Here is a 23,877-nt window from a genome sequence, read left to right as displayed (position 1 = left end):
AGTCGACACCGGGTCGTTTATGGTAATTTTTTTCTGACGGGGTATGAGAGTGAAAATAGGTAATGGTCTGATAAATCAGAAAGAATGATACCAGAGACCGGTAAGGGGTTGATATCACAAAATATGTTATCAATAAGAGTTGCCGAGTGATTGGTTACTCGAGTTGGTTTGGTTATAAGGGGTAAAAAAGATGTGGACAAATATCAAGAAAAGACTGAGCAGTATTCATTGTTTGAAACTTAGATAAATCTATATTGAAATCTCCCATAATATAATGAAATATTATGAAATATTGGATTATGGAATAAAAATTGAAATTAATCCAAAAAATCTTGGGTGTTAGAATTAGGATGTCTATACATTATAAATACAAGTATGTTTTTGGCATGGGCGACCTTGATTTCAACAAATAATGACTCAACGACTCAGTTCATACAAATTAAATCTTTGTGTATAATGTAATTAAGGTTTTGTTTAACGTATAAACCAACATCTCCGCCCATTCTATCGCGTCTACTATTTTCTATAAAATCATAGCCTTGAAGAGAATATGCGGAAGCAGAATCCTGAGTAATCCATGTTTCAGTAAGACGTATTATAGAAAAAGATATCTCATGAGTATTGTCCTGAAAACAACAAAAGTTATCAAAATTCTTGTTCAAGCTCCTTATGTTCAAAAGCAATAACGAAAAACAATCAGTGATTCCGGTTAAAGATTTGAACTGATTCATCGCATAACACTTGGAACTTAAATATTGTTCATGATTATCCTCATTAAATTCTATATCTGTTTCATAAAAATCGAAATCATAAACAGTAGGATACTCATCATTTTGGGGGTCATTAATTGTATATGATATTGAATCTTGATGAAACATTTAAAAAAAAAAATCGTCGTTATTTAGTGAACTGAAAGCGAAGTTTTCAATTCGCATCATCTAGAATATTAAGGAAGAATGACAAGACCGAACTCGAGTTTCAGCGAGAACTATGCAGAGTGTGTTCGAGTGCACAAGGTAATGACCCAAGGAACAGAAGAAAAGGAATAACGGAAGAATGCGAGCATCGCTGCGAAAAGAATGAAGTAGGAATAGTAGAAGGGGGAGAGGGAAGCAAGAGAAGAAAAAGGGCAAGGGTTACAAGAGAGCAGAGTTCCGATAATAAACAAGGACAACACAAAGACAAGAAAACTAGAAATGTCGCTATGGCGACTGGTATGCCTCCGCCATAATGCATGGTTCTCCTAATAGGTCTATAGTACATGTGGACAATGTGTGATTACATTTTCACAAAATTGGCAAAATATTAAAATGACAAGTTTGTCACAAATGTGTTGAATGTTCACTTTCCTTGACCTAGGTTTAATTGGATGAATAGGAGAGCATGTATTTGGAGATTTAAGAACTTTAACTTGACTTTGATCCATTCATAAGTTTATGCACTGAGTAATTTTCAAGGTATGGAGAAAAAGTGCAATTTCTGTATTGAATAGTAAATTGTTGCCATTTTCATCTGGCCTTTGACCCTTAAATTCAGGCAGAACATGCATAAATATGTAGTAAGTTTCAAGATAACTTGAATCATTTCCTAGATATGGAGGAAACAGTCAGTTCAGCACTTTCACTTGATCTTTTACCTTTTGACCTTTGAGAAAAAAACCCAGAGAATCTCTATTGGGTTATACATGCATACACCAAGTGTAAAAAAAAATAATTCTGCTGGCATTGCATAAATATGAGGGAAATAGTAAAATTTTGAAGTGTTGGCTTGACCTTTAACCCCTGACCTTTGACCCCATGAAAGGGATGGAAGGAAGGACGGACGGACGGAAGGACGGACGGACAACCCGAAAACATAATGCCTCCGGCACCACTTCGTGGCGGAGGCATAAAAATACAGCTTATTACATATAATTCTATAGCCTTCAGACCGGTAACAGAGCTGAACAGTATTCTATCTTGTAGCTCGCGAAGAAAGTAATATCGACAAAAGGTATGGTCCAGACGTCCAGACTTTCTTTATGGAAAATTGTCCAAATACCGCCAGAACTATATGCACCGGATCGTTGAATTGCAATCATAAACATGCAAAAGCTCCGCTACTGGGTCCCTTTCGATAGACTTTGTACACTTTTGAGAGTGACCTATTTCCTTATATTTTATCAAAGAGTGTGCAGATCTTTCACCTACAAAAAGCTCCGTCATATGCAGAGGCGTCGATGGAGGGGGGGGGGGGGAGGGGATGGTTCCCCCATAAAAGTATTGGGGACAAACATATAGTGTATTATTTTGCTCCTCCTCGTAACTCCCGAGATGTGGAAATGTTCTTACTTTTTTGATAGAAAACTGTCTAAATATTTCACCCAAAGATGGCTGAATTTCAATTCTGGAAATACAAATCCCCCTCGTGTAAGAGGGGGATAGCCCTAATCCCTCCCATACCCTCCCCGTTCAGTCCTTTCTACTTAATACACTTTAGATTGAAAGATTTTAAAAGTGAGCTTAAATGTTTTGTCTACAGTGTGCACCAGGTCTGTTACTTTAGTTTAAAAAGGATGGGTGGGAGGAGATATCTAGATACTTTTAATTGACGGAGGGTTTCAAAAAAAAAATAATATAATATTATATATATATAATATACATATATAGTATACACTTAAGAGATTGAAATTTTCCCAGATTACATCATAAATGTGTTTACGAAATATTTTCATCTGAATTCTAAAAATGCAAAATCAGGGGCGTCGATCCTGGAGGAAGGGGGGAGGGTCAGACATATCTTTTGATCCCAAGAATTCCCGAAATAAGGAAAATTTTCTTTCGTTTTTTTGATAGCAAACTGTCCAAATATCTTATCCAAAGTGTGTATCAGATTGCAGAATTTCAATTCTGAAAACCCTTTTCCATTTTTATTTCTTTTAGATTGACAGATTCCCAAATGTTTAGTCTTAAGTGTGCACAGGTCTGTCACTTCAGTTACACAAAAGAACACAAAAGATCCACCACGGATGGGAGGGGATATCTCCTTTCAATCAACCCTTTACCCGCTTTGTTTCCCATAAAAACTTTAGTACACTTTAGGGATTGACAGCTCTCCGAATTTCCCATCAAAATTATTCATTTGTATTTGTATTCTAAGAATGCAAAAGCTCACTCGTATGCAGGGACGTCGATCCTGGAGGACTGGTGGGGGGGGGGGGCAAACTCGTCATTTTGTCCCCCAATAATTCCCGAAATGATGAAAGTGTTCTTGCGTTTTGTGCTTGGGAAAAGGCAAATCTATCAATAATAATCTACATAAAAATATATTGCTACCTTAAACAAGTGAGACTGTTTCAAGTCGACAAAAGCGCAAAAACATGCATCAAATTGCACCATGTACAACATCAAAATGCAAAAAGTTCTCACTATGGGAGGGGGAAAACCCCTTCCCACCCACCCCCCCCCACCCTCGCTCGCTCCGCTCGCTCGGGCTCGGTCGCGTTCATGATATTCAGTGTAATAATTAATACAAGAAGTTTATTAAATTATACAATTTTATAGGCAATATTGTTCAATTAGCTACATCAAAATGAACTGCTACCTTAAACATTTGGGACTGTTTCGATAAAACACGAAAAAAAAAATGCCTCAAATTGCACCATTTACAACATCAAAATGCAAAAAGTTCTCACCATAGGAGGGGGAAACCCCTCTCGCTCGCTTCGTTCCCTCGCATCTATGTATACAATAATGATATACTAGTACATGAATGTCTTATATCGCACGAAATGCACACAAAATGTTGGAGAACGTGGCTACAGCTGCTTACGTGTTTCACGATGAGGGAGGTATTTAAATAGGGGGGGGGTATAGGCCCTAGTTATCTAAGATTTTTTTTTTTTTTTGGGGGGGGGGAATTTATCGGGGGGGGGGGGGATGGAGTTTTCCGGGTGGTAGTTATCCGAGGGTAGGTGTCCAGGGGTAGTTTTCCGGGTGGTAGTCTTTCGAGTGGTAGTTATCCGGGGGTAGTTATTCAGGGGGTAGTTGTCCAGGGGTAGTTTTCCGGGTGGTATAGCTATCGGGGGAGGGGGGGGGGGGAGTTTTCCAGGGGGTAGTTCTCCGGGAGGTAGGTATCTGGGTGGTAGTTATCCGGGGGTAGTTATCTAGGGGGTAATTGTCCGAGGGGTAATAATCTGGGTGGTAGTTATCCGGGTGGTAGTTATCCGGGGGATGGGGTAGTTACCCGGTGGGTAGTTATCCGGTGGGTAGTTGTCCTAGGGGGTATTACCCTGGGGGTGATTGCCCTGAGAGTAGTTGTCCGGGGGATAGTTGCCCTAGGGGGTAATAGCCCTGGAGGGTAATTGCCCTATAAGAGGGTAGTTGTCCGGGTGGTAGTTGCCCTAGGGGGAATACCCCTGGGGGTGATTATCCTTGTGGTAGTTATCCGGAGGGTAGTTGCCCAGGGGGTTTAGTGCCCGGATACGTTTGTAGGTCCGTATTATGTGACTTGTCTATGCGTTTGCGCATAGCTGTGTGTGTGGGTGTTTGGAGTATAATAATACAATATGTGGAAACTGTGTGCATGCGTGGTGGTTGTACATGTATAGTGGTAGTGGTTTGCTTGTCTGTGTGTAATGCGACGCGTGCCTGTGTGCGTATTTGTGTTTGTTTGTGTTTTTGCTTTGATGTTTGTGCGAAGTTTTCGGGCCAAAATGTTAAGTTTTTACGGCGCGTTTCTATTATGGCTCATAACTTTTGATCCATAGGTCTGTTTAAGACCAAACTTGGATGGTAGATATCCTTTGGAGAGTTGAAGGGTATCAGAAGGCAGGCTAAAGGTCACATGTATGGGTCAACAAACTTTTTGGGCCCAATGTTAACTTTTTACGGCGCGCGTTTTCTATTATGACCCATAACTTTTGATCGATTGGTCCGTTTGTGACAAAACTTGGATGATGGATGTCCCTTGGGAAATTGAAAGTCACCACAAGGTCAGAGGCCACAGGCAGGGGTCAACGAATTTTAAGGGCCAAATGTTAAGCTTTTATGGCAAGTTTGTATAATGGCTCATAACTTTTGATCAATTCATCTGTTTGTGTAAGCATGAGCGAATAATTTCGACACGCCGTAAATAATTTCTAACTCGTTAGTTGATTTTAGCACAAACGAAGTACCATATGCACACCCCAAATCCATACGTATTTATAAACAAGCACAACAAAGTAACATTCGAACAAATCCTCATAATGCATATAAACCACCTCAACACACATTCTTCCATAATATGCAATAACACACACGCACGCACGCACACACACACACGAACGGACACTCAATTATCATGTACGCGCGCACATACACACTTCCTTGAAACTTCACCGTGACTTTTTACATGGCTTGTTTGCATGGATGTAGCCATGTAAGTTATATGTGTTGGTATTTCAATGACTATGTCAAGAATGATATTACCCCCCCCCCCCCCCAAAAAAAAAAAAAAAAATGTGCTTCGAGGGCGGGCGACAATTTGTGCCGTCAGCCCTCTGCGCATATTGTCGACAGACGACACTTTGTGCCGTCAGCTCCATGCACAATTTGTCGCCTGTTTCAGGGGGCGATAATTTGTGCCGGGGCGACAATTTGTGTCGAAACAGACATATAGTTCACAAATTAAAATAAAAAAAGAGTGCTGGACACAATGGCATCACGAATTTCTTACTGAAAAATATTATATCCGAAATTTTGTCTCCTCTTACATATATATATATTGAATTTATCCCGTGTGACTGGTACAGTGCCTAGTCAAACGAAAATTGCTTAAGTGGTTCCAGTTTACAAAAAAAAAGTAATGAAGAAGATGTAAGTAATTATCGTCCAAATTCTCTTTTGACCACAATTTCCAAGATTCTTGATCATTTGATATATTCTCGTGTAATTAAGTTTTTTAATGAATGCAATTTTTTTGAGACTCTCAATTTTGATTTAGAAAAAAAACCCCACTTTACTACTCACGCTGTGCTTGCTTTTATCGATAAAGCGGCCCACGCTATAGACGATTCATCACATGCAGTTTGTATATTTCTGAACATGTCCAGGCCTTTGACACTATTGATTACGATATTTTGTAATATAAACTCTCGCACTATGGGATACGTGGAAAGGCCATGAACTGGTTCAGAAGCTATCTAAACAACAGGATACAGTTTGTCAGTATTAACGGCTTTAGTTCTAGTTTGAAAACACTTTCTTGCGGGGTCCCTGAATGATCTCTCTTTTGCCCACTTTTGTTTATTCTTTACATAAATGATTTCAGAAATTCACTTAATGTTTTGTCCTTCCTTCTTTTTGCCGATGATTCCGATATCCTTTTTTTTTCACATCGAAACCCAACAAACCTTTTAGATGTCGTGAACAGAGAGTTAAAGTCAGTTCAAATGTGGATTCAAGCAAACAAGTTATCTTGCAATGTAAATAAAACTACGTCTATGTTATTCAGTAATTCTGTTACTCATTTGCCAGGTGATGTAAACATGAATAATGATTGATCAATTCAAGTTGAATCGTTTAAATTTTTAGGCCTCTATATCAACCATGATTTATCATGGAAATATCATAAAGATTACTTATCTAAGATGCTTTCAAGAAAAACTGGAATTTTGAATAAGCTCAAACATTTTTCCTAAGTATATTTTGAAAAATTTATTTTCCAAGCTTATTTTACGGTATACTTGCCTGGAGGAATCGTGCTTATTTTTTGTTTTTTTGATAAATTTTGGCGAGCGAGCCGAAAATGTTTGTATTTCAGCTTGCAAAACATGGAATTCTTGTCATTTTTTGCTTATTAAATCTTGCAATTCTAATCAAGGTACAGTGACGGCCTTATAGATAACGATCTATACCAACAAACTGAGGACTTGAAAAAATACTCTAAATTAGTACGAGCGAGTGAGCCGAAAATTTTTGTATTTCAGCTTACAAAACAAGGAATTCTTGTTTGAACACAATAAGCATTGTCATTTTGTCCGCGTCATCATCACGTTTTGTTCTCATCTGCTTTTTTTATATAAATTTTGGCGAGCGAGCCGAAAATTTTTGTATTTCAACTTACAAAACATGATTTTCTTGTGTGTGAACACAATAAACATTGTAATTTTGACCGCGTCATCATGTTTTGTTTTAATCTTGTTTGATTTGGTTTTCTGCCCACCCCCCCCCCCCCCATTCTCCCTCCTCCCGTCCGGGCGAGGTTTTGGGTTTTTTTTCCTTCGTTTTTGTTTTTGTTTTTTTTTTTTTTTTCGTTTTTTCGTTTTTGGCGCCCCCAAGGAGTGGCGTCCGGGGCACGTGCCCCCCTTGCCCCCCCCCCCTAGATACGCCACTGGTCGCGACTCAACGACAGTATCGGCAGGCGTTTAACTTTACACAGATACTGCCAGAGGCTGAATAAAGACTAGTTGTGATAGTGAAATTTCTCATGAATAAATAATGAAGCATTCAGGAACATTGTCAGGGTGTTAACCACACTCTCCCGTACACACCCATTGACCCCTGTGCAAAGTGAAAGTTTTGTACAGAGGGTTGAAAATAGAGCAAAATTTGGAACCTAACTGTGAAATTAATCATGGATTTCATGAAACTGATTTATGCTTTCATATTTAAACCACCTTCAACAAAATTGTACACTATTCAGCTATCACTCAAATCAATGACAGTGTTATCTGATATATAGTTTTTGAATTATTAAGAATCAAAAGTGGGAAATGTTTTTTGAAACACCTAGTATACATGTATATACACTGTTGGTCATAAAGGTGGAATATCTTTTCTCTCAAATTTTAACGACATATGTATTACAATGTGCTTGGAAAATAATATGTTTGATGTATGTCAATCACTTAACTTTGTTATCATGCTACTTATACACTTTCACAGTGATTTTTAACAAGTATAAGTCTAAATTATTTAAAACTACGGGCATGAAAGAAAATTGATAATATTACAAAGAAACTTTATCAACAGAATATATGATTTGTTTTAAACGTCATTCAATTTTCCAGATGACTTTTTTTCTGTGATTCCATTGACAAGTTCACATCAAATCTAGTCATTGTTCTTAAGATTCACTAATATCGGGTATGCCCACCCCGGGTATATCCACCCCTAGCACGAATCAGAGTGCGTAGGCGTTGTGGCATGCTGTCCACCAGGTTGTTGCTGACGTCGACAGGATGGTATGGCTTCCCACTCTTCCCTCAACGCAGTTGTCAACTCCTGCAGATTTTGAGGAATGACCTCTCTGCCGTTGATGGCTCGGCCTAGGGCATCCCATGCATGTTCTATGGGGTTCATATCTGGCGAACAAGCTAGCCATGGCAACTGCTCAACCCCCTCTGCCTCTATAGGAATTCTCTAACTACAGCTGCCCAGTGCGGTCTAGCGTTATCATCCTGCAGTCGGAAATTAAACCCATACACATGTCTTTCATGTGGAAGGCAGTGGAACTCCAATATCTCCCTGTAGACAGCGGTGTTCACCAGATAAGTAAACGCCACTAGTGGTGCCATCCGGCACCACTAGTGGCATTTTTCTTCCGTAATGGATTCTGGCCCAGACCATCGCTGGGCCTCCTCCACCTTGGGTTGTCTCGTGGACACAGTCATCCCGAAGACTTTCCCCAGCTAACCCACGAACTAACTGTCTCCCATCTCTACGTTCAAGGATGAACCGGCTTTCGTCCATGAAGATAATGTGTTGCCAATGTTCCAGTTGAAGCGTCCTGTGCTGCTGGCCCAAAGGAAACGAGCTTCCCCGTGGCTAACCGTCAGGCGTGGACATCTAACCAATCATCGTGCTCGGTAGCCATGTTGTATCAATCTGAGATTGGCTGTTGATCTTGAGACGTTGATTCCATGATGTCTCCTCCACAAGCGCTGAAGACAAATCGCGGGTAACTTCCGGTTTCTGCGGCTAAGATTCAACAGTTGGCGACCATCTCTAATTGTTGTCAGTCTGGGACGTCCTGGCGATTTCCGTCGCAGCACATTTCCTCTCTCACGATGACGCTTAAGGATTTTAGAGACTGCACCCTGTGAAATCCCTAGGATTTCTCCTATACGAGTCTGCTTGTAGCCCTCCTGCCTAAGCGCTATCACTCTCTCGCGCATTACCGTCAGCATTGGACCAGGCACAGACTAGGGGGACTCTGTACCAATTTTTAATGCAAACAGTACAGGGAACTTGAAAAAAAAAGAGCTTTCTCTACACGGTGCAAAGTCAGCAAAAAAGGGCAATATTTAAACTGCACAGGGCTTTATAGTCTGCACAAGGTAACTTTGTTAGGTAATAACACATTCCTCATGTTCAAATATCACCTGAATAATGGGGTAACATTACGTAATCAATAACATACCAGCTTGTCTACAGACAGCCTTTTAAATGCAAACAAAAACGGTCGACTTTTATTCAATACAAAATTATTCCACCTTTTTGACCAACAATGTATGTAATATATATATATATAACACATGATCCTATATTGACATAATCAATTGTGACTTCACATTTTCATTAGAAAATTATGTAATGTATTGCAGTCAATCAGAAGCACAAGAAGCCGTTTAGAAACGAGTCAATTCAAGCAAGTCTCAGTGAACTTTGGTTGGTATGTTTCCAGACACAGAGTATAAGTGGCTCGTAATTGGTATCGTGATTTTTAGTGAATAGGGATCGCTCTTTAAAAGTTATTTCTTCTGATAATAATTATTGTCACAATAATCAATTATGAACCTTTCATTTTAACACATTTAGCACACTTTTTCTCTGCATAATCCATTGCAGCGGCGTCGGTCCGTTCTCATGACCGGGGGGGGGGGGGGGGTGGGGGTGGGGGGAGGGGAGGCAAAAACTTGAAGGGGGAATATAGCATATGTGCGATGGAGGGAGATTTTGCATTTTCAAACCTGAAATTCAACGTTCTAGTGCACACTTCTGGTGAAATCTGTTTTTTCCTATCAAAAAAGGGAAAAAGATAACTGCCTGACTAACTCGCTGCATCTCAGCCCTTGTTTCCACGTGTGTGTGTGTGTAGGCAACATCTATGTGTAGGCATAGTAATACATTGAAGTTGACAGGGGGAGGGTGTTGGAGGGGGTAGCCCCTTCCCACACGGCGGAGCTTTTGCATTTTTAGAATTGAAATAGAACACTCTCATGCACACTTTTATGAAATACTCCGAAAAATTGTCATTCCCCAAATGTGTCGAGTCTTAATCTGTGGGTAGGAACCGAGCGGGAGAAACATACATTTAAGAGGATGAGGGAACTTTTGAATATATTTGAATTCAAGTAACAGATATCAAACATGCTTTTTCATTAAACATTCTGAAATTTTTAAATCCCCCATGTTTCCTAAGTGTATAGTTGGAGACCTAACGGGGGAGGGTGTGGGAGGGGTATCCCCTCCCACGCGACGGTGATTTTGCACTTTCCGAATTGAAATAAAACAATCCGTTGCACAATGAGTGAAATATTTGGACAGTTTTGTATCAAAGAAAGGAAGAAAAGTTTCCTCATTTCGAGAATTATAGAGGGATAAAATGACAATTGCCCCTTGTCCTCAGGGAATGATGCCCCTGCATACGAGGAAGCTGTTGCATTTTTAGAATTCAAATGAAAATAGCTCATAAAGACATTTGGAATTTAGGAAGCTCTCAATCCCTCAAGACTTTTAGTGTACTAATGATATGAAGGGAAACCAAGTAGGGAAAGGGTCAATTGAAAGGAGATAATTATCTCCTCCGACATGACGGAACTTTTGCATTTTTTTTAAAGTGAAGTGACAGATCTGATGCACAATTTCGATGAAACATTTGTAAATTTTACATCAATCTAAAGGTGTATTAAGTCCATGGAAAACAGACCAAATGGGAGAGGGTGTGGGAAGAGGTATCCCCCTCCAACATGAGAAAGACTTTTTTTTTTAGTGAAATTCAGCAACCTTGTGCACACTTTGGGTGAAATATTTAGACAGATTTCTATCAGAAAAAGCAAGAAAATCTTCTCATCTCGGGAATTATAGCTCTGTGGGGGGGGGGGGGGCGATGATATACTTACCCTAGCTTGCAATATTTTTATGCATGGGGAACTTTTTGTCTGCCAAAAAAAGCAAGAAAATCTTCTCATCTCGGGAATTATTAATTATGGGGGGGGGGGGGGAGGGCAAAATTATTATATGCTTGCTCTCCAACATTTTATAAGGCTCGCACGCGGGCTCGCATTCTCAATTTGGATTGGTCAGAAGTAAAAAAATGTAAAAATGTATGTGGGGATGGCTGAGCGTGTGCGTCGTGCTGTGTTTTCTCTGAGCGAAATCCATTTAATCTGCACCCTAGAACAACAAATATGAGCATTTTGATCCATCATTGCATCCTTTGAGGATGTTTTCTTAGTAAAAGCTGAAGCTTATTTCTGCATTTGGTGGCATTCTGGACCAGGATATTTCAACTTCATTTTTCGGGATCAAAGCGTGGTTGTGGGAAGATTCAACTATAGTCCCACATGCTCATATCCGTGTATGGAATGTGCAGTGAGTTAGGTGGTGTGCATTATCGTGCTGGTGCTGAGCACCCATCGAAACAAGGAGGGAATATCAACTTGCAAGCTTCACAATCATTGGACAAGACCTTCATACACCCATAGCTATGGCTAGTCGCAGAGGAGGAGCTGTAAATAAAGCAACTTTCAGCAAGAGATCTACCAGAGGTGCTAGCCTGAATGAGGACCCAACAAAGCTGAACAAGAAGGAATCTCCCAAGTCAACGGTCGACAAAAGAGAGGCAAGTCCAACACTACTCGACTCTGTGAGTTATTGTGGATCTTGTAAAGAGATTGTTTCTGATCAGGATCATGCTGTTGAGTGTGAGTTATGCCAGAACTGGTTTCATTGTTATTGCCAGCGAGTTTCAGCTAAGCTGTATGATTTGCTATGGGAGGAAAAAGACACTATTCATTGGTACTGTGACATTTGCAATGGGCATGCAAGGAATATGCTACAAACTATGACTCAATTGCAGAATCAGCAAGGTGTCCTTCACAGAGAAATTGACAGGTTGAAGGAAGTTGTTAATGACTGTAGAGAGGAATGTAGGGAGTCACACAACTCAATGAACAAGAAGTTGGACGAAGTGAAGAACATTGGAAGAAATCAGTCATCCAAATGTGATCAAAATATCCTAGACACCGTCGAAAAGCTGATATCTGACAGGTATGTAGAGATGGAGGAGAAAGAGAGAAGGAAGACAAACCTTATATTCTTCAGAATACCTGAACCAACGAGTTCCGATGCAGAGTGTCGAAAGGAGGAAGACTATTGCAAAGTACAATCACTTGTTCAGAACTCTCTTGGATCATCGAGAAAGGTGGAAATAAAGTCGATGTATCGTCTGGGGAAAAAAGCTGAATCATCACGTCCTCTGAAAGTAGTTCTGGACTCAGAGTCGACACGCAACGAGATTCTGTGGAAATTCAAACAGGAAAAAGGTGAAAGAGACCAGCCAATTATTGTGACCAAAGATCGTACGCGAACGGAACGTGACGCACACAACAAACTCAGAAAGGAACTGAAATCTAGACGAGAAAATGGAGAAAAGAACTTGGTGATTCGCAATGGACGCATAGTTCGCATCAGAGCTGAAGCTCCATCAGAGGACCAATCTAGCCCAGAGTGCAAGGCCACACCAAAGGATAGAGTCAGACATGTTGGAACAGACTGGTCACACAATCCAGTTCAGAGGGCAAGCTCAGAGAGCAAGGGCATACCAGATGATGGAGACAGACGTGTCAGAACAGATCATTCACTCAATCCAGTTCAGAGGGGAAGCTCAGAGAGCAAGGCCACACCAGAGAATGGGAACAAAAGCGTGAGAATAGACTGCTCACTCAATCCAATTCAGAGGGAAAGCTCAGAGAGCAAGGGCACACCAGATGATGGGGACAAACGAGTCAAAACAGATCATTCACTCAATCCAGTTCAGAGGGAAAGCTCAGAGAGCACGGCCGCACCAGAGAATGGGGACAGAAATGCTGGAAGAGAACGATCACGGCTCCGAAGCTTTCGTAGCAATGGAAGACCAGAGCACTAGTACAGAGTCAGATGGATATGAGGATGTACATAAACATATATGTAACAGCACCAGCAGCTACTCGCACATGTGCACTGGAGCATCGCTTTATGTTAACAGTGAAGCACAGTTGGATGTACAAGCACCTAGTGAGGCACCCTGTGATGCACCCTGTGAAGCAAGTTCTAAAGCACCAAATAGTACAGTACCTCGTGTTTTCCATCATGAAACTGTATGTGAAGCACGTACTGGTCGATGTAATGGCACTACAGGTGAACCATGTGGGCGAATATCAGATGACTATCCACTATCTGTGCTGTATACTAATTGCGATTCCTTTATGAACAAGAGATATGAATTCAAAGCACGGATTCACAATCAAACCCCTGATGTGATAGCTTTAACTGAAATATACCCAAAGAAGGTCTATTCGGAGATACAATCTAGTGAACTGGAACTACAGGGCTATCAATTGTTCATACCGAAGGAATTTGATCATTCTCAGCGTGGAGTGGTTATATATGTGAGGAACCAGATCAAATGTTGCATGATAGACATGGACATCTGTGAATTTCAGGAATCTGTTTGGGTACAGTTAGACATCAACCACAAGATCCTTGTCATCGGCTGTGTATACAGATCCCCGTCAAGTAGTCATGAAAATAATCAGGAACTATGTAAATTGCTGAATGTGGTGTGTGCAAGAAAATAGGATCACCTACTCATCGTGGGGGATTTTAACTACAAGGACATTGACTGGAGCACAAATCAGTTTACTGGTGGGAATGAGGATGCATCCAATTTTCTTGATTGCATAGAGGATCTCTACTTGTTTCAACATGTGCAGTCACTAACCAGATACAGGAGTGGATGCACCCCAAGCCTACTAGATTTAGCCTTTACGAATGAAGAGGAGTTGGTAGTGAATCTAAGTCATGATGCACCTATTGGTAAAAGCGACCATGTTACTCTTCATCTACAGTTGTTGATTGGCTCAAACGATGAAGAAGAGGAAGTTCTCAGCAGAAGTTACTACCATGCAGACTATGACAGTATGAGGGATGCACTGAAAGAGATTGATTGGAAAAAGGAGCTTGGAGATCTCTCTGGGGAGGAGGCATGGGATTTCCTTGAGAAATCACTCCAGACATGTATTGAGGCCTATGTTCCCTTCAAAAAGAAACATCAGAGAAAGCAACCTGAATGGATGAACCACCAATGTAAGAAAGCAATTGAATTAAAGCATAAATCTTGGAACAGATATCAGAAAAGCAGATCTGTCGCTGATTGGACCATATATGTTAAGCACAGGAATATTGCTTCATCTGAGGTTAAGAGAGCCAAGTCAGACTTTGAAAACAAATTAGCCGATGAAGTCAAGGTTAATGTGAAGAGTTTTTGGAGATACGTAAAGAGTCAAACCAAAGCCAAATGTGGAATCCCAGAACTGCTGAAAGCTGATGGTACGTGGGCCAAAGATGATCAGGAGAAAGCAGATACACTCAACTCTTTCTTTGGCAGCGTTTACACTGAAGATGATGCAGCATCAACCTATGACATGCCCAGGAAAACTGCTGTAGTCCTCGATGATGTGGAATTCGCTATAGATGACATTAATGCTCTGCTTTCCAATTTAGACAGCAACAAATCTCCGGGACCGGATGATATACACTCAAGAGTTTTGAAAGAGTTGCACAATGAGCTGGCAGAACCTCTCCAAATTATTTTCACTAAACTACTGAGGGAAGACACAGTTCCAGGTATTTGGAGAAAAGCTCATGTTGTGTCACTTCTTAAGAAAAGAAAAAGAAGTGATCCATCAAGCTACAGACCTGTTAGTTTGACATCAGTAGTCTGCAAGGTAATGGAAAGAATAGTGAGAAAAGCCCTGATGGAACATTTAGAGGGAAACAACCTACTTACCGACAACCAGCATGGATTTCGCTCTGGGAGGTCATGCGGGACGCAACTCCTCGAAGTGCTAGAAGAGTGGACTGCAGAGATAGATAATGGTCACTGCATTGACTGCATCTATTTAGATTACAGGAAAGCATTTGATACTGTGTCCCACAAATGCCTGCTTTGCAAATTACAAGCCTATGGAATAACTGGTCATGTTCTCCACTGGATAGAGGCCTACTTGACAGGAAGGTCACAGAGAGTCGTCGTGAATGGTAAACTGTCATCTCCACATTCAGTATCCAGTGGGATCCCTCAGGGCAGTGTGTTAGGACCAGTGCTCTTTCTCTGCTTCATTAACGATCTGCCGGAAGAAGTGACATCTGAAATTAAATTGTTTGCCGACGATACCAAATTATATCATGTTGTTGACAGTCAAAGTGAAGCAGAACACTTACAAAAGGACATTCATGCTGTCTCAGCCTGGGCCGATAAATGGAAGTTGCAATTCAACATCACAAAATGCAAAGTTGTTCACTATGGGAAACGGAACCAGAAGAATGACTACACCATATCTACAACTGATAGCCAAAGCAGGATCCCTGTAGCTGAACAGGAGAAAGACCTTGGAGTGACCTTTGACTCTGCACTTTCTTTTTCCGAGCATGTTGCTGAGATAACCAAAAGAGCCAATACCAAGCTTGGCATTCTGAACAGATCCTTTTCTAGCCTGAATGAAAGAGGATGGCTTAAGCTCTACAAGTCTATCATCCGACCCACACTAGAATATTGCAACTCGGTACGGTGTCCTATGTTCAAAAGAGATGAGGATTTGTTAGAGAAAGTGCAGCAAAGAGCCACACGTCAACTTCCACATCTCCGCCACCTGGAATATCCAGACAGGCTGAAAGCCCTGGGTTTGGAGACTCTTGCATACAGGAGACAAAGAGCAGAGGTTCTACAAATCTATAAGATCATGAATGGGATTGACCGCCTTGATGTACACAAATTCTTTCAATTGGTTGAAAGTTCCAGAACCAGAGGCCACTGCATGAAAGTCAGAAAACCCAGATCCGAATATATGTTGCGACAAAAAACCTTCTCTGTTCGCAGTTGTAACAATTGGAACTCTCTGCCAGACGCAGCTGTCAGAGCAACAAGTGTTAATCAATTCAAATCTATCCTTGAGAAACACTGGAACAGCCATCCCCTAAAGTACAGCCCATATCAGAGGGACAATGAAACCTGGAGGGGCAAATAAGCAACGCTTTACGTCTCTACATCCAAGTAAACTCCAAGTAAGTAAGTAAAGTGCTGTACATAGACCCTAAATCCTTGTAGCACATGTAACACGTACACGCAAACGTGTACGTGCTCCCTACCGTACAGATGTACAGACTAGTACGGTCGATAAATAGTAAACACTGTGAAATAGATATGTACAACGGTATTATCAGTGCTGCCAGAGACCGGGTGCGATTTTTTTTTTCCCCACGAATTTTTCTTTTTCCCTGGTGCAAAATAAAAAAAAAAAGAATAAAAAATAATTATTTAGCGTCCGGGGTTGAGGTCCGGCGTTTTTATTGAAAAAGCGATAAATTTGTCAGACTATTAGTAGACATTTGTATTGAAATGAAGAACTTTAGATCATTTATGCTTATCTATATCCCAAATTTAGTGATATGTGAAGCAAAATTTGAAAATGATTGTCAGCTGGAATGAAATGTGGTGTTTTCCATGTGCATACTTTTTCCATGTGCATGCATTTCACTCTTTACCGTGCATGAATTGAGATTAGCAGTGCCTAGGGCAATCAACATGAATTATTGATTAAGTATTCATGTGCCTGGTAGCGCGAGGCTGACGCCTAGTCAACAGGTGGTTCAGGCATGTCCATTGTTCAGGGCCATTGTCAGCACACACTCACATACACATCATTGGTTCCTGTGCAAAGTTCAATTTTGGTACAGAGGGTTAAAATTTGACCAAAATCTGAAACCTTACTTCAAAATCAATCTTAGATTTAATGAAACTGATTTATGCTTTCACATTCAAATCACCTCCAACAAAATTGTACACTATTCAGCTACTACTCATATCAAGGACAGTTTTATCGGATGAGCTATCTGCCAATTCCCTCGTACTCTGGGAGCCTAAACAGGGAATTGCAAAAAGAGGAAGAAGTAAGACCACTTTAATTAGTGTACTGAAGAAGGACGCAGGCCTTGATAGCATTAATGACCTAAGGACAGTCATGTTAGATCGAGAGGTTTGGAGGCGCAACTTTGTTTATGGAACCCGAGTTGGCATCGGCTGAAGCTAATACATGCCCTCGAATTAGTAGTAGTAGTAGTAATGATCAAAAGTGGGAAATGTTTTTGTAACACTTAGTACATACATACATGTACGTGTTTCAAAGAGGAGTTATACGAGCTTTCTTAGGCCCTATACCAGGGCTCCACACTAACTTTTTTTATTTGGTGGCCCGATGGGGCCACCAAAAATCATCAATTTTAAATTTTTGGTGGCCCGAGAGAAAAATTTGGTGGCCCCCAAAAAACAATAAAAAACAATTCCTGGTTTTTTTATGAGTCAAATATTTAAGTTTTATCATGGTAAGAATTGGAAGCTGGACATATCTACTCACAAATAAACCTCAACAAACTCGCAGCACTCACTCTCGGGCACTCATTCAGTCCTTTTCATCCATCCTTAACACAAATTTGACTGCTGAATGGTAAGACTAAGTATGAATATTCATTGACAGGCACATGGATTGCAACATCTTAACATAAATAAATTACACTTTTCAAAAAATTTTGGTGGCCCGAGGCGGGCCACCAAATTTGCCCTTTTTTGAAATTTGTTGGCCCGACTTTCATTTTTGGTGGCCCTGGGCCACCGGTGTGTCGAGCCCTGCCTATGCATTGTATTAGCTATCATAAGGCAAAAGTCCTATTTCAAGATATATTTAGTTTGCGTATTCAAATAGATGAGTACCTAGTACTACCTACAAAGAATATAAGTAACAACGAAAAACACTGCCCATATATTGTAAATGTTTGGCTTATTATATAGTGAATTTGAATTCCTTAACGTTCTTGACAGCGATGCTGATGGGAATTTGAATGCGTTGCACGTGCATTTTTAATTTGAACGCCCTTTTTAAATGTTTGACATACTAATGAAATCGCATGCTGATGACATCAAATTGAATGAACTAGTTATTTCTTTTAATATTGATCTCGGTAATCATTCAAATTTAAGGCTTTGGTATTTGTATTGCTCGGAATACACACTGTAAAATCGATTGTAAAGTATATTCAATGGTACTGGTACTCAGTATTGTTATGAACTTTGCTTGCCCTTATGCAGATTTTTATAGAATATTGTATGCACAATTGTGTACATTTAATCATAATTCTTGCCCATTTTGTCCCACTCCCCTATGGTTGTTTTTGGTATGTCTTTTGGATGTTCTTTTCTTGTCCTTATTCATTGCAAATCCGGTTTCTTTTTTTTTTTTTGTGACTCGCGATTTATGATGTAGTGTAAAATGACATACAGCTTCAATACTGTAAATTTGTTCATGGGATCAGCTTCGAAAGGCCAATGGCCTACTGCTGATTTCCTCCACCATTTATTTGAATTGTTATGTCAATCTTCAACACACACTTTTTTTTTTATCTATGATTATGTACTTACCCGAAATAATTTTTGGTTTTTATATGTATATGTATAATTACTATATTTGATTTGATTGATTGTCTATCTGTATATTTTTTTAATTGAACTTGTGGAAAAATTTGAAATTCACTGAAATTCACTCGAACTTGAATGATCGCATTATTAAATTAATCGAATGCAAATCTGATGAAATTGGGCTGGAGTAACCTACACTACACGACTGAAAGTGATATGAGGATTAGGATTATGGTTAGAGATATGTTTGTAGGTAAAATTTATGATTGTTTTAGTGTGTTGAAACTTTACTGCAGAAGAAAAATGCCCCGTTTGATGATTCACGTTTTCACAGTTAAAGTAGAAAAAAAAAACAAGGTCGAGAAAGTATGAGATTAATCAAGATCTTTACTTACAAACGTCCGCATTAAGGTAACGTCAGCGCACCATAGGTGCATACTTCTAGGGCGTAACGAGAACTGCCATGTGAGGTTGTCACCGTTTCCTACTTCATAATTTTGAGAAATGTTTTGTTGACGAACTCATAATTTGTTCAACAGGTAAAATTATTATCAATTGTAATAGATAAGTTATACGTACCGGTCGCTTGGCCTAAAGCTGAAACTTAGTCTCTCTGTATAGATTTGTGTTTATATAACCTATGTTACGTTATGGTTCGCATTTTCTGTGTGTTTCTTATGACCTATCCTTAGAGGAGCATTCCAGACTTGATATAATTTCACATCAAGAAGTACATAAATTGATAGTGCCTTGTACCAATTTGTGGAATTTATCATGTTACTTGGACAGATAAACTAATGCTCTGAAAACCCCCAAACAATACACTGAACACGGATGATGAAATAGGAGGCTTGAATTACCACTTGCTTAACATGTTCACCTCTGTAGAATTTATGCCTATTTTTTTCTTTTGTTCTGCTTCACTGAGTACCCAATAATGCATTCCTACGTATAGCTGCTACGTCATTATCCTTGTTCATTGTGATTTGTCATGACTTTTGAAGACTCATTCTAGAAACTACCCAGTAAAACCAATTTATAGATGTCCCAATGCAAAAGTCTTCAAAAATCATCTGGAGGTCTCCTTTCAACATCTAACACCAGCGTCCATATCAAATGCGTTTCCGTACCAGAAGCACATAGAGAAGACTTCATGTGTTCCATAAGCACCAGTGATCTCACAGTATCTGAATTTAAACAATGTGGATTAGTCCAGTTGTGGGACTCACAACTTTACTTGAATGGGAACGAAGCGAAAATATGACGATGGATTTCAAGAAAAATTATGATCGATCATGTTCCCTTTTTATCAATGACAGCCCCACACACATTTGTGCGGTTACTATAATTTGAAGAGATAGGAATCCTATTCTGTCCAAGCACACAGCGTGATTGTTTTAAAATTTCTTTCACGCGGGATTCCATTGATCTTACACAATGACGAAGCGATTACAAAAGTTGTATTTGTAGCTTCTGGGGGCCAGATTATATCAGTCCATAAATGTGGTTGTTTTGATTTTATTTTTGTCTGATATGGTGCATGGATACATTTCCAAGTGATTTATTCATTTTTCTTTTACATCTTAGAAAATAATGTTAATAAAAAGATTAAACGAGAACTTAGTTTGAGATTTATTCTAATGAGTAATTTAATGGGAGGTATATGAGATCCCGCTCGCGCATGCGCCAAAAATAGTCAAAGCAACAATGTGCCCACAGTCACATATAAACTGAAAAATTAAACTAGGAGAACTTACTGAAGTTTGAGTAATCTCAGGGAGGGAGGGGGCATATCATACCTCCCCTCAATTTAATCATTAAAACAAATCTCAAGCTTCGAACGGTAAGTTCTCGTTTAATGTTTTTATTTTAATTTGTAATTTTTCCGTAGGGCATAACATGAGAGTTCAAAAACACTGTGGGCACATTGGCATACAAAATGATGTGTGTCAACTGACACCATCTGAGAAAGATGGATGTTAACCTTGTCAGTTCAAGCCAGCAGAGAAAATTGTACGTACTCTCTATCTTCCACGTAGTTTCATTGTGCACTATGTCTGTAGCATGCTTAAAACTTGGCTTTGGATAAATCGGACTCACGTGCGCATCTCCCGGCAACTGCAGGCAACTACGTGCTAGGTACTGTCAGGTGCGGGTCATCTGCGGGGACCTCCAGGTAGCAAAATTGTCCCCCGCGAACCCCAAGCAAAGCTTGCCCGGGAAAGTGTGACAGGCCCTTGAGCATGCTCAAAACCTGTTCCGGGTGAGTCGCGGGGATTGCTCAGAGAGGTCCACGCAGAACACCTGTAGGAGGTCCGTAGCGGGAGCATCTCGCAGGCAACTCCCACGCAGGTAGCACGCAGTTGTAACGCAAGTACATCGCAGTGCACGTATGTCGCCCGTTACTAGAACGTAAGTAGCACGCTTCCAGCAGGTAAGACGCACGCGAAACTCGCCCAACTCCTTGTCCGCCCGCAGAAATTCCTACCTGCTGGAAAATCCTTACACGCAACAAGCTCGCATAGCTTAGAGGGAAAGGTGTGACAGGGCATTAAAAAATGGTTCAATTTGTTACGTTCTGATGATGTATATCATATTGCACGTAAATGTTCCAGTTTGTTTTCTTTGTGATGTACTTGAAATGCATATCATGTACTTTTGTTGCAATATCCAATATATGAATCTCCATTTTTGAAGTAAAGTAAATCAAGTAATCAATGCAAGACATTCCAACGCAACCCAGATGTAGGAACAGTTAACATTTAGCAGGGCTCGACACTATTTTTTTCTCTGGTTGCCCGTTGGGACCACTAAAATCTTTGAATATGAAATTTTGATCGCGCGAAAAGGAATTGATGTGGCTCGTAATAATATGGAAATACAAAAAATAAGTTCTTCTTGAAATCTTAGCTGTCGGATTGTGAAAAAGCCTTTTTACAAATTTGGTGGCCCGGTATCAATTTTTAGTGGCCCCGGGCAACCGGGCCACCGCTATTTTCGAGCCCTGCGTAAAGTCAGTGTGTCGAATGATTGTGTATCACGCTCTACTCTATCAAAGACTGGGAGATATTGCTCAAACTCCACGAAACAGAACAGTATGAACACCTACCTCTCTGTACTTCTGTGAAAGTCTGTATACATAGAGAGCGAGACGCTACCAATGACGAAACCCAAGGCAGGACCAACGACCATTAGGGCGTTCATGCATCCTTTTGGAAAGAAGACAGGTGGAAAGATGACGGTAGACAAGTGGAGGTTGAATAAAGAAGCGTATACATACGGTACATGTGCATCAATGAAAATCGTAATTAACACATGACACATGTTCTGCCAAATCAAAAGCTATTTAGATTAATTTTTAATTAGTTTTGGAATAACATTCTAAAAGGCTGAAACAGCTCTGTAAGCTTGCACTAGCATATAACCTTTACACGCATTTGATTACTGAAATGGCATCTATATAGGGTCACAAAAGGCTGTTGATACCTTGACTTGAGTCTGATAACTTCCGTCTTTATGACACCAAACAAACCAACCAAATATTTGAATAAGATCGAAATACGATGTAATATGATTGTGCTGCAAAGTAGTTTCTCGTAACCTGGTAGGCTTATTAAGAGGTTGAACACTCTTTTCTCTGTGCACATCATGGGCGTAAATCCCGCGGGGGGGGGGGGGGGGTGCATCCCCCAGAAATCGAGGAGGGGGGATGGCCTGTACAATCATCCCCCCTGAAATCTGAAGAAAAAATGGAAGCAGAAATGTGATTGTATCAATTTCGGCATATTGCATGACGTTCTTACGTCCGCCTTCAGAGAGCTAACAGAAATTAACAGTATTCTATCTTGTAGGATAATGTATACATAATTTTATCAAGCGGTCGCTCGCTTCGCTTGCTCGAAAATAGGCCTATTAATATCGACATAAGGCATGGTCCCGACGTTGACAACGTCATAGGCTCACATGTACACATGCTACGACGCACGCAACTATGGACCATCTGCAAACTACGTACGAAAACAAACAAGAAATTATTCCGCCATAATTGAACCCCCCTCCATTTCTCAATCATTGAGCAAACGACGATGACTCTGATGACTCAGTCAGGATACATCAGTGGGCATACACAGGGATAAATAGGGGCGTCGATCTTACGGGGGGGGGGGGGGAGGGGTGGGGTGTAAAGGGACATTTGCCCAGCCCCCATGGAAATGTCATAGGCAGTGGCGTCGATGTGGGCGGGGGATGTTTCCCCCATAAAAGTATTGGGGGCAAACATTTTGCTCCTCCTCGTAATTCCCGAGATGTGGAAATTTCCTTGCTGCTTTTTTGATAGAAAACTGTCTAAATATTTTCAAAGATGGCTGAATTTACAAAATCTCCCTATAGCGTGAGAGGGGGATAGGCCTACCCCCTTCCATACCCTCCCCGTTCGGTCCTTTCTACATTTTGAGATTGACTTTTCGATGGGGAAAAAAATCCAAAAATTTCAACAACAGTGTGTACCAGATCTCTGAATTTCAGATCTGAAAAAGCAGAATCTCCCTTGTGTGGGAGTGGCCACAGTCACCCCCCACATTCTCCTAATTCTAGTTTATATTTTACAATTCTTGCTCTTTTCATAGAAACAAAACTCGAATATCTCACCAAAAGTGTGCACTATATCTCTGAATTTCAAGCCTGAAAATGCAAAATCTCCTTTGTGTGAGAGGGGGCCTATCCCCTTTCCACAACCTTCCACAGCACACTTTCCTGAATACAAATGTTTCTTACTTTTTTGACAAAAGCAAGACTGGAATATTTCACAATGATGTGTGCACCAAGATCTCTGAAGTACAGCTGTGAAAATGCAAAATCTCCTTCATGTTGGAGGGGGTAGCCCCCTCCTTAGGGCCGTCGATCCTGGGGTTCAGGAGGTAGTTGCCCCCTGAAAATATTTGAAGGGCAAACATAAAATTTTGCTTCCCCCCATAATTCCCACGCCCTCCCCCGTTCGGTCCTTTTCCAAGAAACTTAGTATACTTTCAGACTGACAGATTTCCAAATGTTTCATCTTAAGTAATTTTCATCTGAATTCTAAAAAAGCAAAAGCTCCCTCGTAAAAACTTCCCCGTTTAATATTTATTGAAAGTAGTATTCTGCACTCTTTTGGACAGACCTCTTTTGCTTTTTCCTAATTTATTT

At 40.4% G+C, this 23,877-nt stretch overlaps 1 protein-coding gene across 1 annotated transcript in view; it reads right to left on the bottom strand.

Moving 5' to 3' along the window:
- LOC140239543 (solute carrier organic anion transporter family member 4A1-like) overlaps positions 1-23,877 on the bottom strand; it is a 180,901-nt gene that overhangs the window by 98,056 nt on the left and 58,968 nt on the right. The window contains exon 5 of the mRNA XM_072319377.1: positions 21,803-21,902. Within this exon, the coding sequence (XP_072175478.1) occupies positions 21,803-21,902 (100 nt within the window). The remainder of the gene's footprint in view (positions 1-21,802; positions 21,903-23,877) is intronic.

The sequence above is a fragment of the Diadema setosum genome, chromosome 16 (assembly GCF_964275005.1).
Source record: "Diadema setosum chromosome 16, eeDiaSeto1, whole genome shotgun sequence".
NCBI classification, from domain to species: Eukaryota; Metazoa; Echinodermata; class Echinoidea; order Diadematoida; family Diadematidae; genus Diadema; species Diadema setosum.
The sequence above is the reverse complement of the archived record's forward strand: the minus strand, read 5'-3'. Positions and strand labels throughout refer to the sequence as shown.